Raw genomic sequence first — 13,041 nt, forward strand, 5'->3', positions numbered from 1 at the left:
CCATCGTGTAGAGGAGCCAAAAAAGAGCGAACACAAGTCAAATGCGTCAAGATAATTTAAGCCCTAAGGGCCTACTGCTGCTACGCCCACATCCATCGCATATTCAAAATATTATAAGAGCACCGTGAACAAAGTTTTGTACGGTGCTCTAATAGTCCGGTACACCCGTCTGTTGTAGTTATAAGATTTGTCTATCAATTTCATAGACAATTTGAAGGTCATATTCTCTTTGGTGCTGTGCCTCGCCTGTCCTGTCATATTATAATCAGTCATCACTGCCATTAAACGCATGGAGGGCGTTTCAGTTATTCTAAAAAATTGTGCTTAAAAGACGGGAAGACATCGTTAATTTCCATTAGGCTCTCAAAACTGTAGATGAAGCAATAACTTCGCAATGTTTTCCACGCTCCCAAGATCATTGTTGTAAGTATATTTTAATTTAGAGTTTACATAACTTGACAGTTGTATTTATCGAATTTATGAATAAAACTGTCACAGACCAAATGATACATTTTATAGGCCTTTTAGATGAGTTGTTTTTGGCTTTTGTATGTTAGTAAGTTACGTGCAGTGTGACTACAAGTGGCAACAAAATCTGTATAGTAGGATTGGATTTTATACACAATTCTCAATTATGAATTTGGCTCTTGCTCTCGAGACACACGTACTTATGTAAAAACTACTCTTAAAGACTTGTTTGAATGTTGTACAGTGAGATATAGACGATCTTGTTTCTAAAAAGTGTCTGCAGTTAAAGCTTCAAAACTAGGTATGCACTTAGCCAGTATACATATTTAATTCATATGATTTCTGTTTCACTTGCAGCTTTCTGTTATTTTTTTTGATACATTTTAATGAATATCAGTATATTGATGCATTGAAAACCGTGTAACTATGTTTTTTTATATATATCAAATAAAATTGCTGTGCCTGCTTATTAGGTGTAGCATAATATCTATTAACAGATTTTTGACAATTTTAGACCATTATTATATATTTATATAGATAGATTTGTTAGGCAATGTTTACATACAAGGTACACACCATTTTATAGATTAGAATGGGAATAAAGTTGTAGTAAAGCCCCACTTCTGGTGAAGAAGTCTAGCCTTATTCTGGGTTCAGTTATTATAGCTTGTAATTTAAATTGGGTGTTTGTTATTATTTGCGACAATGATAGCAATTTATTAAGATAGTTTCATCAAATTTGTAAATGAAAATCATAGTCGTCAGGGCAACTATTAACGGAGAAAAAAATGTAATATCATCTTTAGATTTTTTTATTCAGGAAAAAGTGTTTTAATATTACATGTTGCTAGATTCTATTGTTGGCCATTCAATTTGTGTAACTAGGTCACCTAGGCTAGGTGCGTTAACCAACAATATAAAAATGCACAAATGCTTCATAAGTTCTATTCCACTGGGTAAAGAACCTTTGAATAGTGTCAGCTATTGCATGTAAAATCAAAATACATGAATTCTTTTGATTTTCAAAATACACATAAAAAGTGACCAAATAACCAAATCCCAATAAATCAACTGGGGACATAGTGTTAATAACTATTGCAAACTTGTATTAGAAAACCAAATGAGCATTAATGATAATTGGCAAATATGCCTGCCAGTGACTACTGTTTATTAATAGCTAGTCCCAAACTTATTGAGCTGGCAACCATTCACTGTGCTTTAAAATATCTATAGTAGCGATAAAACTGACGTTTTTAAACTGTGTGCTCTGTTTACCTATATAAACAACAATGTTTACTATAAGATTTGTTATTCTGATAAGAAGTTTGAAGGCACTTTGATAATAATGACACTTTTTATAATAGGTCATTCTTTGTTTTATTAGGGTGTGTATTTTGTAAATAAACAAGTGCTTAATCTTATAAGCACATATATTTTGTCATCCTATCTTGTAAACAAAATCTTCAAGTTTTTTTATATAGGTATTCATATAATACAGATTCTTAAAGATTTCATTTGACCTGTATAACATAAAAAATATTGTAGGCAATTTTATGTCTAGTCTATAGTATTGTCTGGTTTATGTGAAATATTATTCAAAACTAGGAGTAAAATTATATAGAAGCTTATGTTCTCATTACATTGACTCATGTTTAATTTGTAAAATAATGTTTACCCGAATTAAAAGGGGTTATCATGCTGCAAAATATACTGTACCTACTGTACTAAATGCTCCTTTATACATTTAGGTTGGTATAGTGTGCTAAAATGGTTAATTACGTAAAGCACAATGTAGTAGTTATACATTTACAATTGCTAGTTACAGGATATAGTCATTAGTGGAAATACACGGGCAGGTGTTGTTAAGTAACAGGATCAGACTAACTTTGTTTGGGCCATGAGAATGAGGTAAATATGTAGTGCATAATTGGTTTCCATCGTACTTTAATCATAATCATAATCATAATCATTTATTAATTTCTTGAATGCGAAACTGCTTGCTTTCTTTCTCGGAAACGTTCGTATTTGTCATGCTACTTCAGTGAATCTCAATAGGTACTTACTTTTTACCGAGACTGACTGAAATCGCAAGACACGTTCGTACGTTTCCGTGAAAATACGATGGAAAATAATTATGCGTTAAAACTGTAGGTACGAACATAAGGGTCTCCCCAAATATATCGACGCGCATTCGGCAAAAGCCGATAGGAAAAAGCTTTATGTCCACGCAATAAGAGCGAAGAAGCCGACGACGCGTCGGCCGGCGCCGGCCGATGCGAGCCGAGCCGAACGACGACTTTTTCGCTCTTATTGCGCGGACATAAAGCTTTTTCCTATCGGCTTTTGCCGAATGCGCGTCGATATATTTGGGGAGACCCTATCAGTCAGTCACCGTCGACGATCGACGACGAGCGCAACGCAAGCTCTAGACGTTCCGGTGCGTTCAATCTGAAATTCTGAGTTGCAAAATGTTGCACACGCTCATACAGGCTCATACATATGTATTTGCGGTTAAAAACCACGTCGGTTTACGCCGGTGCGTTTGCTATCGATGTTTTAGGCGGTTTTATGGCCATGGCGACGCGCCGCCGTCGTTATGCAGAGCCCAACTGGGGCTCGGCTTAAAAAGTCCTAATAAAAAAAAATGAATCTCGCCCATTAAGTGTCTAATATTTGGCACCGAAATAAATTACTAGCACAATTATCAAATCATATAAGTTGGTACTTGTAAAATTTGTAGCAAAAATAATTAATATACGTTGATAGAGCTGACCATAGGCCTAAAGGGTTCCGTGGACCTTGCAACAACTTTTTGATAGATTGCAGCATTTGATGGATTGATTGTGTTTGTTGCATCTACATACTTCGTCGGCAATAGATCTTAAAATCGCATGCGAATTGTTGCGAGGTCAGTTGAGCCCTTTACAGTGAGTGATGTTTATAAACTGATCCACGTCATCTACGGTAATTATGAGTATGCTGCTATGACTTGGCAAGAGCGCAACAACGTAAACAATTCGCCAACGAAAAAGTTTGGCGCGCATGAATTTGAGGAACGCCTTCAAACCGCGACATCTCGTCACGAAACGTTATTCCCACCTCTTACGTAGTCACCTGTGGTGTGGAAAATTTTACACTAATTTATGTTTGCCCTTTTTTTATTTAAATGCATAACTACTGGAACTGTGTGTGTTTATCACGTTCGTAGCCTGGAACCCATAAGTATGCAGTAGGTACATGCATTGCTTAGTTTGGGGCATTTGATTGGGCTAGGTCGATCTGTGATATACCCGAATATGAAAAAAGTAAAATAGATACTCCTCGTAGTCTGTAATTATTTTAAGAACAAGCCAATTATGTTATAATTCCTATAGCTCGAGATGTTAACAGATGTTTAAAGAACTTCAAAGAGCACACGCTCGTGGTATAATGTTTATTTGGGTAGGTATGAGCGCAATACTCTAACTCAAACGTTACTTTTTTGGGAGACTATACGAATTACTAGTTCCAACTAAAGCCGCCAGTAAAGGCTATCAATGAGATGGACAGGCCAGATCAAGGCGCAACTAAGTGCTCGGTTTACGAATGTACCCGGAAAGCTGCAGTCCGTGACGAATGGCGCCGTATTAGCATGATCATCACTCATCGAGATTCACAATGACGACCACGGCCACTCTGGCGAGAGTGTACCGACTAAGAAGAAGAAAGGCTATCAATAAATTACGGTTTTTCCTTCACGCTAAGACAGTTCAAGTCTAATGAGAAAATGGTACAGTTTGAACAAGCTGACATTGAATATTCCTGAGGCATCGATTTTCTTTGTTGTGTACTAGCTACGCTATTCGTTATAGGTACATATTTTGTATTGAATGTAGGTACCCATCGATTATAGGTCTCGTCAACGTGAAAGCAGATGGTTTTATGACTGCTAGCTTTTTCGCTAGTCTCGAAATCTGTACAAACTAACCGTAATCGGCATTTTATTGAACCACACTGCAGTCCGTAAAGTACTGCCACTTATATACATACCAGTATATATGTCGGCGGCCGATCGTAAGATCAGGCATATCGTGAAATTCCTAGGCATATCGTGAAACGTGAAAATCTTTGACTCGTTCCCTGAGTCCACGGAGCGAAGACGGAGCTACGCGGGGCTCCTATTTCTGGGCAGTTTGCCTTTCGGGCATCTGAAGCAACCTAACGAACCTATTTTACCTATACAGGGTGTTTGGTACATCGTTTGCCAAATTAAAACGGCAGATAGGTATCTTCTCAGGCCTAGAAATTTTTAATTTGGTGCAAAAAAATTTTTTCACTTCGACGACAGTTTTTCGTAAATTTCAAATTTTTACTTGCGTAGTAGTGAAAAAAAACCATGGCCAATTTTATTTTTCTAGGCATGAGTAGATAACAAATGACTCAACTTATCTGCCGTTTTAATTTGGCAAACGATGTACCAAACACCCTGTATATATTGGTTTAATGTGACTATCCTCAAAACAATACACAGGAACATTACGATCTGCCTGATCTTACGATCGGCCGCCGACATATACATACGTACGAGTATAGAGGTGCGAGATTACGAAAAATACCACATCCGTGTATCACGCGTCGGAGCTACGCGACGTTGATTCGAACGGCAAAATGATACAAGTATGGACCCAGCTTACAGACTTCGGGAGCGCTAGGACTAGACGAGACGGTGTGCACTGTTATAAGTACCTACATTATCTATAATAATAGGATTGCCGATGTTCTTATTATACCAAGCACTAACCACATGATTCTTATGCCAGAACTTGATGATGATGTATGGTGATGATGATGATGTATTCCTGTTATCCCTAGGGACGTAGCGCTCGCAGAAGAATTTTCTAATAGTAAAAGCCATGCCAAGGTATGCCAGAACTTACTGTATAATTATTTGTTGCAGACACAACACAAGCTCATGTGTTTCCAACAGAGTACTTGCACTAGCCCTAGCGAAATGCCCTGCCATCGGCGACTGTTCCTCCCTGACCCGGGCCCATCACGAGGTCACCGGGGACATATTGTGCCCCAACATGGTTCGAGGAATAGATCATCTAAAAGACCCTCGTCTTAACAAGGTGAGTTGAAAACTGATCTATATAAACCAGGAAGTTGAGACTATGTAGGAGTGTAGGTAGAAATAGATTGGATAGACGGCTATAAAAGCTTAAGTTATATGACGAAATTGTTGTGACCTGGCGCGGATGTCTTGTTTGCCTGATGGTTGGCAACGAATGTGCTAATTGAGGGTTTTCTATGTAAATGAGTATCTTTTTCGAATCGATTGGTAATAAAAACTTACGATTTATCACAACCTGATAAATAGTAATGAATGATGGTAGATATACCACTTGATGTAGAAGATACCACTAGATCTATGATAGGTTTCTTATAATTCAAGACGATACATGAACGTAAATAAAATGTAAAACCTTATCTACCAGTCTATCACTATGTGCCCTTGTAAGTTCGTATCTAAGTATGTTACGTTACATCGTAAGGGCGTCTGAGGCCATGAACGTGAACCTACCTTTAGATGAGGTAGGTGTCTAGAAGGAATATGAGGGCTTTGCCCTTTTTTGACGTCGGTCACTGTGTTCATACATTTTACGTCTAAAGTTTGATATCTGGTACTTATTAGAATGTTTTTCGTAGAATTGCATAATATATATGTATTGTGTTACGTTTCTTTGGTTTGGACTCAATGAAGTCGTCTTAAAATAAAACTCGACCTGACCTTGGTTTTGTTTTAATAGGTAGACGTCCTTAACTTCATAATTGACTATTTCGGCGGAACTAGAGAATGCTTACAATGGACTCATTCATTCTAATTTGGAATAATTATTATCAGGATTGACATTTTAACAACTACAAATATTAAACTAGCGCTGCAATGCAATTTCAGTAATGCAGTCTCAAGAGAAGATGCGTGTGTTAGATGCAGGGTGTGGGGCAGGGGCAAAACTTGACGTCCTAAATTTTTTTTAGATTCCTCACGTCATGGGCTATCATAATATATCCCATGTATGTTACCCGATTTTTCGTAGTTTTCGAGTTATGATTTTTTAACTTTTAACTTAAGTTAATTCCTTATAATTAGAGTTTTTGGTATACAATTTTGGTAGCACATTTAAACGTAGGTAATTTAAGACTAGATATATTATATTTTTGCTTTCTTCTAGGGCCTCGCCTTCACATTAGAAGAACGGCAATATCTCGGCATCCATGGCCTCTTAGCTGCCAAGTTCAAAACGCAAGAAGAACAACTGGATATCTGCAGGATTTCTATAGACAGATACGAAGACAATCTGAACAAATATCTCTACCTCGTCGAGTTACAGGTGACTAAGAGTGATCAAGGTACCATTACTTTATCATTTTGTTTTTAAGGATTTGGCCACGGTGGCAGGAGAGAGCTAACAGTTGTGCGGTTGTTATGTTAAACAACGGTGTGGGTACGATGCAACGATGTCCATGGTATGCTTATGACACAATTATTGGTCGATTTATTTTATATTGAGTTACTTTATTTATTAAAGAATTGTTTGTTTTGGTCCTCCTTATGTCAATGATATGATTATGCGACACCATGTTGGGAGAATTTATTTTTTATTAACCTTCACAACACACTCATTATTTTAAAACGTTGACATAATTATATTTGGCGTCATTTACAATAAAAAATAAATGCACGAATAGGTACATAAACAAGTAGATACTGCGGTGGAGGAAAAAAACTGATTTATTACTCACTTAGATACTTACTTTATTAACAGTTAACCAATAACATTATCTTCAATCTACCTACTCAAGTTTATAATATGGTAAAGGGAACCCAGAACCAATTACAATATTTAATCGATGTTTATGGTAATAGCTACATAATACCGCATTTATTGACAATTGTGTAGTTACGATTCATCTACCAAATGCTCGTCAACTATAATTACTGGACACGAATAGGGATAGTTAGAAATATATCACGAAAACATTTTGCGTAGTTTCGGTGTCAATTGAAAAATCAAAAATTATGTTATCGATTCCGAAGTTTTGTTTTACATTTTGATAATAATTCCTAAGCTCTTTTTGGAATTACCTACTATCGATTGGACATTAAAAAGATGCATTAAAAAAATTAATTAAAGAAAATAGTACATTATTGCAGAGGCCGGGAAAGGGCAATTCGTGGATGAGTTTCGATTTTGTCGGACGACGCGAAGCGGAGTCCGACAAAGAAGACGAATCCACGAATTGCTATTCCTGCCGAGGCATATATAGTGCTTTTCTCCAAACATGCGAGGAAATAAGCTAAAATAATTATTATTTAAGCATCAAGCATCACTCAAATCAAACCTTCACATCCAAAATGTCAAAAACAATTTCCCTCTTTCATTAATTTTTAAAAGTTAAAAGCACAAACTTATTCTGCCATTCAGTACCATTCAATATTCGTTCATTCAATATAATTGCGCAATATAGTTTGTCAAACCAACTTTTCAGTCAGTAAGAACCAGGAAAACTACACCCATCCTTTTCTTTTGGGTGCTAGTACTAGTGTAAGACAAAGATAGTATGATTCTCTTTGTCTATGTTTGAAATGAGAAAGTCCTTTGACAAACTATGTAAGCTTTATGAACACGGATGAGATTTAAAAAAAATATAAAAATAATCTTTGATTTTATTAAGCAGTATTCGCACGATAATACACGTGAAATGATAGCTGATCGGGTCGTGTAGAAGCGGCTCGCTGCAATAATAATTGGCTGTTTGCGTTTTTTATTATTAAAAAGTAAAAAACACTACAGTAATAAGTTATTACTGTAGTGTTTTTTTACTTCCCGTCCGCTAGAACAGGACAGCGATAGTTTGATGTTTTTTAGTTAGAGTTTGACATTAACGAAGAACTTCCCGTACTATTTTTGCTACAGTAAGGTGAACATTTCCGAGCATATTGGAGAAAAAAATATTAATTGAAGATTAATTGCATGTAAAAAATTCGCAAGTAAGTATAACGGGTTAGTACTGATTGACTAACACGTTATCTTTTCGCGGATAAGCAAAGTAATATTTTGGTTTTAATTCATAAAAAAGATGTTAGTATTGTTTGCCCGCCTAGAAACCCCTTACACAGTGCTTTTAAAATATTGCAGGACAGGAATGAGAAGCTTTTCTTCAGACTACTCTCGGAGAACGTTGAGAAATACCTGCCGATTGTCTACACACCGACCGTGGGTTTAGCTTGCCAGAGGTTTGGCCTCATCTATAGAAGACCTAGAGGTCTGTTTATTACGATCAACGATAAAGGACATATTTTCAACATCCTTAAAAACTGGTAAGTGTACACACACTGTTGCACTGTTCTACTCCTGAGGGTAACAAGGACCACAATATCTTGGTCTTATGCTACGAGTAAGCGATAAGGTTACGTATAAATTAATTCCTAATTATTTTAGGCCGGAACCAGACGTGAGAGCCATTGTATTCACTGACGGTGAAAGAATCTTAGGTCTCGGTGACCTTGGAGCCTACGGCATGGGCATTCCTGTGGGCAAGCTGTCACTTTACACTGCCCTGGCGGGCATCAAACCTCATCAGTGCTTGCCTATCACTTTGGACGTTGGAACTAACAACCAGGTACCTATTTGCAGTATTTTTAGGATATACTCATATAAACTGATCTGGGATTGATAGATCCGTTTTATGAGGTGACGATAATTTAAACATTTAGAAGTCAATGACGGACGAATGCGATCTATGTAGATACATATATCAAGACAGACTGTACTCAGTCTACCTAAAAAGAAGATTTGAATCAGTGATTTATAAATTGTTTTTGTAGGACCTCCTAGAAGACCCTCTTTACATCGGTCTGAGGCAGAAACGTGTACGTGGCAAGGAGTATGACGATTTTATCGACGAATTCATGGAAGCATGTGTCCAGAAATACGGACAAAATACTTTGCTGCAGGTGAGTAATAGCTAAATTCGGTCGTTGTGAACGAAAACCATACAGATTTGGCGGCCATGTCGCTAAATACGATAACTGATAAATACTCGCTACTTTTGTATAATAATAGGCAATAGCGGTATTAGTTGAATTACGGCAATATTGTTGTCTTAATAAAAACGTAAAAAGTCACAAATGCATAAAATGGTTTAAAGAATTTAAAACACAAATTTGGAATAAATCAGAATCATATTCTATTGAAGCGATTTCGTCCAATCTTACGTATTGAATTTAGCTACGGTCTTGGAATACAATTAATATTATAACATTCGAATACGCGATAATATTCGAATAATTAGTCACAGTCGCGTAGCATTTCGAACAGTTTTACGCCAGGTGTACTTGGTAGTTCGGTTCAATTCCCTAACAAATTTCTAAAGTACCTATGTATTTATGTATAGTCCCATCCGGAAGAAAGCATGAAATTTGGCAAGATCGGATTATAGCATAATGCTTATCTGGCACTACTCGTAAGGTGCAGAAAATACAGTCTACAGATATTTTTCTAATTTATTAGTTACGCTATTTATCTGGGCACGTGCACGGATTTACTCCATCGTCTTTTAATTTTGAGCTATCCTTAGGATGATATTCCACATGTCCTATTTCTTGGTCCTCTCAGATTTTTATTGGTATTAATCATACACTGTCAGTTACATACTTAGCAATAATTAATTACAACACGATTATAAATTTAGATTCACATGTCAATAATATTAAATTCGCATAATTATAATTTGATAACATCAACAATTCTATAATTCAACTTCATTAAGAAATTAATAACAATAACATAAGATATAATTCAAATTACATTACAATTACACAAATTATCTAATCAAAGCAACCATGGGGACTTATTAGTGACATTAATTCTCCAGGAACTCATTTACTGAGTAGGCCATATTAGCGCAATAAATTTTGCCACCCTTAGACGAGTTCCGATACAATCTTCCCCACGTGTCATGTGGAATTTGTGCAAACATTACCGGACCGTATCTGATATTTTAACCAAATAAAGCGTGCTGGTTGGTCTGACTAACGTGATAAAGAATGACGTACTGCAAAGGATGTTACATAAACGTTCATTCACGCTATGACAGATGGTAATGACCTTGTAAAAGAATTTAAACTTTAGGCTATTGGTTCAGAGCACGTTTTCAAACAATAATGATAAATAAACTGATATGACTTTGCAGGTGATTTGTTTACATAACAACGTGTGATCAGTTACCTACTTTAAAATTATCACAAGATTCAATCGTTGCGATAATGATAAGTGATATAATATGTTATTCGAATAAGTTGTTGCTTACCTGGACAGAGCCGTTTGTAATACTTGACACTCGTAATCTGTAAAATAAGTTATACGTCAGAACAAGAATATTTAGAGATAAATTAAAGAAATTACTTGTTTTAGCCAAATTTAAAACTTCCGTAGAAACTAACCCCTTAATCATAAAACTGTGTACAACCCTCAATTAGTTAATTCATGTTTTATCCCTTTCTTATATATAGGTGCACAAGTTAAAATGACAAATTAAGACAAACGATTAATAGCTAATCTAGAAATTGTTTATGAATAACGCCATAAAACTTCTTATGATAACGTAATGTTTGGCCTAGTGGACTTGTATTAATGTTATCAATTGAAAATTATACAACGTTTATATTAGTATTTGTTTATATTTAGAGAGATTTAGATTTCCAGGATAAGCAGGGTGTATCTAGATTTCTGAAACTATTGTAGATACTATGTGACGTTGTTGACAGTATTTCAAAAATAGTCGATAATAATAATTATCTTATCAAATATATGCGCGAACACAACTCAAATGGTGAAATATACTCGATCGATATTCAAAGAAATGCAAACTGAGATCTATTGTTTTAGTATGTTCTAAGTGTTTTTTTCTGTGAATGACTTAGGGTTTGGAGAAGTAAAACTTGTAGGAATAATAAGCTGACTAAATCTATCACACCGATAGTATATAATGACGGTTAGCACACTATTTAATAAAGCCGCAAATTACGAGAAACATCATACGCACACGCCAGCCAAATTAATGCAAAAGGCCTTGTCCGGTCCGGTGTTGCCAGTTTAGACTTATTTATTATTATTATTCTATTCTATACTGAAATCTTACATTAAATCAAACAGAAAAGTGCCGTGAAACCCTATCGGGTTTGTACCGACACGACATTCGTGGATACATTTTACATTATAAAATTGTAACTTGGAGCATTATAAAATGGGATCATGTGACACGCTTTGGAATCATTGCCCACACTGTTAACTGTACATGTGTACATCGAAGGACCTTTATATGCCTTTAGTAATAAGGTCCACCGATGTACAGTTACCTACAAGTGTGTCGCTTAACTTCAAACCCGGGTAAATCCATTCGACCCTCTCAACAAATATCTACCCTATTACCTTATCTTAATACCAAAATCGCATAATCTGACAGATGGATTTACCCGTGTTTGAAGTTAAGCGACTCAATTGTTGCTGTTTATAACTTTGTACGGCACCGTATGCTAAAGCAGCGTATGTATTTCAGTTTGAAGACTTCGCCCTTCTGAACGCAGGGCGCTTGCTGGAGAAGTACCGCAACAAGTACTGCACGTTCAACGACGATATCCAAGGCACGGCCAGCGTGGCTGTGGCGGGTCTTATGGCCGCCGTGCGCGTCACCAAGCGCAAGCTCAGCGAGAACATCTATATGTTCCTTGGCGCTGGCTCTGTAAGTATCTTCTTCTTCTTTGTCGTATCACTCTTAAAAGAGCGGTCGTTGTCACGTTGAGGCGTCCCCATCGATATTATAGACGGACAGCTCTTCGCACGATCTCCCGCCATCGCTCCCTGTTGGCAGACTGTCGGGCACAATCAGATACGCGGATTCACACTTTGAATTCGCGAATTTTTTTGGTCAGTTCAGCGCATAGGTGATCTGCCGCGCGATCTGGTTCCCTCCACCCTTCCACTCTCTCTGTAAGCATAAATAGATGTTATTAAGAACAAAGTTATCATGACCCCTTTTACCCAAGGGTTAGTTGTCTTTATCTTTTGCGGCCGATGATTTAACCCCTAGGTATTTCCTGAGCTTATGCAATCTTGAAAGGTTTCTTACGGGAATAACTACATGCATACCTTACCTAAGTACACGACACACGTAAACAATGATGCGAACTGAATGCTTCTGGACGATCCGGAACAAGGGCATATTCACGCTACTCGGATTTCTCAGTGCTGTCGCTTATATGATACTTTCAATTTGTTACCAACTTAAATAATTTACTACATTCATCTATAATTATAGTTATAGAGAAGCGTAAAAGGGTTAGGTATGTATCGCCCAGTATATATTCTTGTTTATAACAGCACTTTTGAGGCACGACAGTGAAATCGGAGTTCCACAGATTTCACGTTTAAGTGATAATAGTAGCAAGGTCACGGACAAGCAAAAAAGGCGGACAGTCCAATAGTTCCGTAATTTGTAAAGTAGTAAAGTACCATGATCGTGTTACTC

General features: G+C 36.7%; 2 protein-coding genes across 3 annotated transcripts in view; one reads left to right on the forward strand and one right to left on the reverse strand.

The window, feature by feature from the left end:
• The window catches only part of LOC134676421 (vacuolar protein sorting-associated protein 4), a 517,731-nt gene that overhangs the window by 32,892 nt on the left and 471,798 nt on the right, over nucleotides 1-13,041 (reverse strand). The window lies entirely within an intron of this gene.
• LOC134675916 (NADP-dependent malic enzyme-like) overlaps nucleotides 248-13,041 on the forward strand; it is a 31,309-nt gene continuing 18,515 nt past the window's right edge. For both annotated transcript variants that reach the window (XR_010099819.1, XM_063534264.1), the window contains exons 1-7: nucleotides 248-423; nucleotides 5,405-5,579; nucleotides 6,684-6,842; nucleotides 8,652-8,833; nucleotides 8,955-9,135; nucleotides 9,341-9,469; nucleotides 12,073-12,255. Coding sequence is in view for 1 of the 2 variants with exons in the window: in XM_063534264.1 (XP_063390334.1) it covers nucleotides 395-423; nucleotides 5,405-5,579; nucleotides 6,684-6,842; nucleotides 8,652-8,833; nucleotides 8,955-9,135; nucleotides 9,341-9,469; nucleotides 12,073-12,255 (1,038 nt within the window). In the remaining variant the exon portion in view is untranslated. The remainder of the gene's footprint in view (nucleotides 424-5,404; nucleotides 5,580-6,683; nucleotides 6,843-8,651; nucleotides 8,834-8,954; nucleotides 9,136-9,340; nucleotides 9,470-12,072; nucleotides 12,256-13,041) is intronic.

The sequence above is a fragment of the Cydia fagiglandana genome, chromosome 2 (genome assembly GCF_963556715.1).
Source record: "Cydia fagiglandana chromosome 2, ilCydFagi1.1, whole genome shotgun sequence".
NCBI classification, from domain to species: Eukaryota; Metazoa; Arthropoda; class Insecta; order Lepidoptera; family Tortricidae; genus Cydia; species Cydia fagiglandana.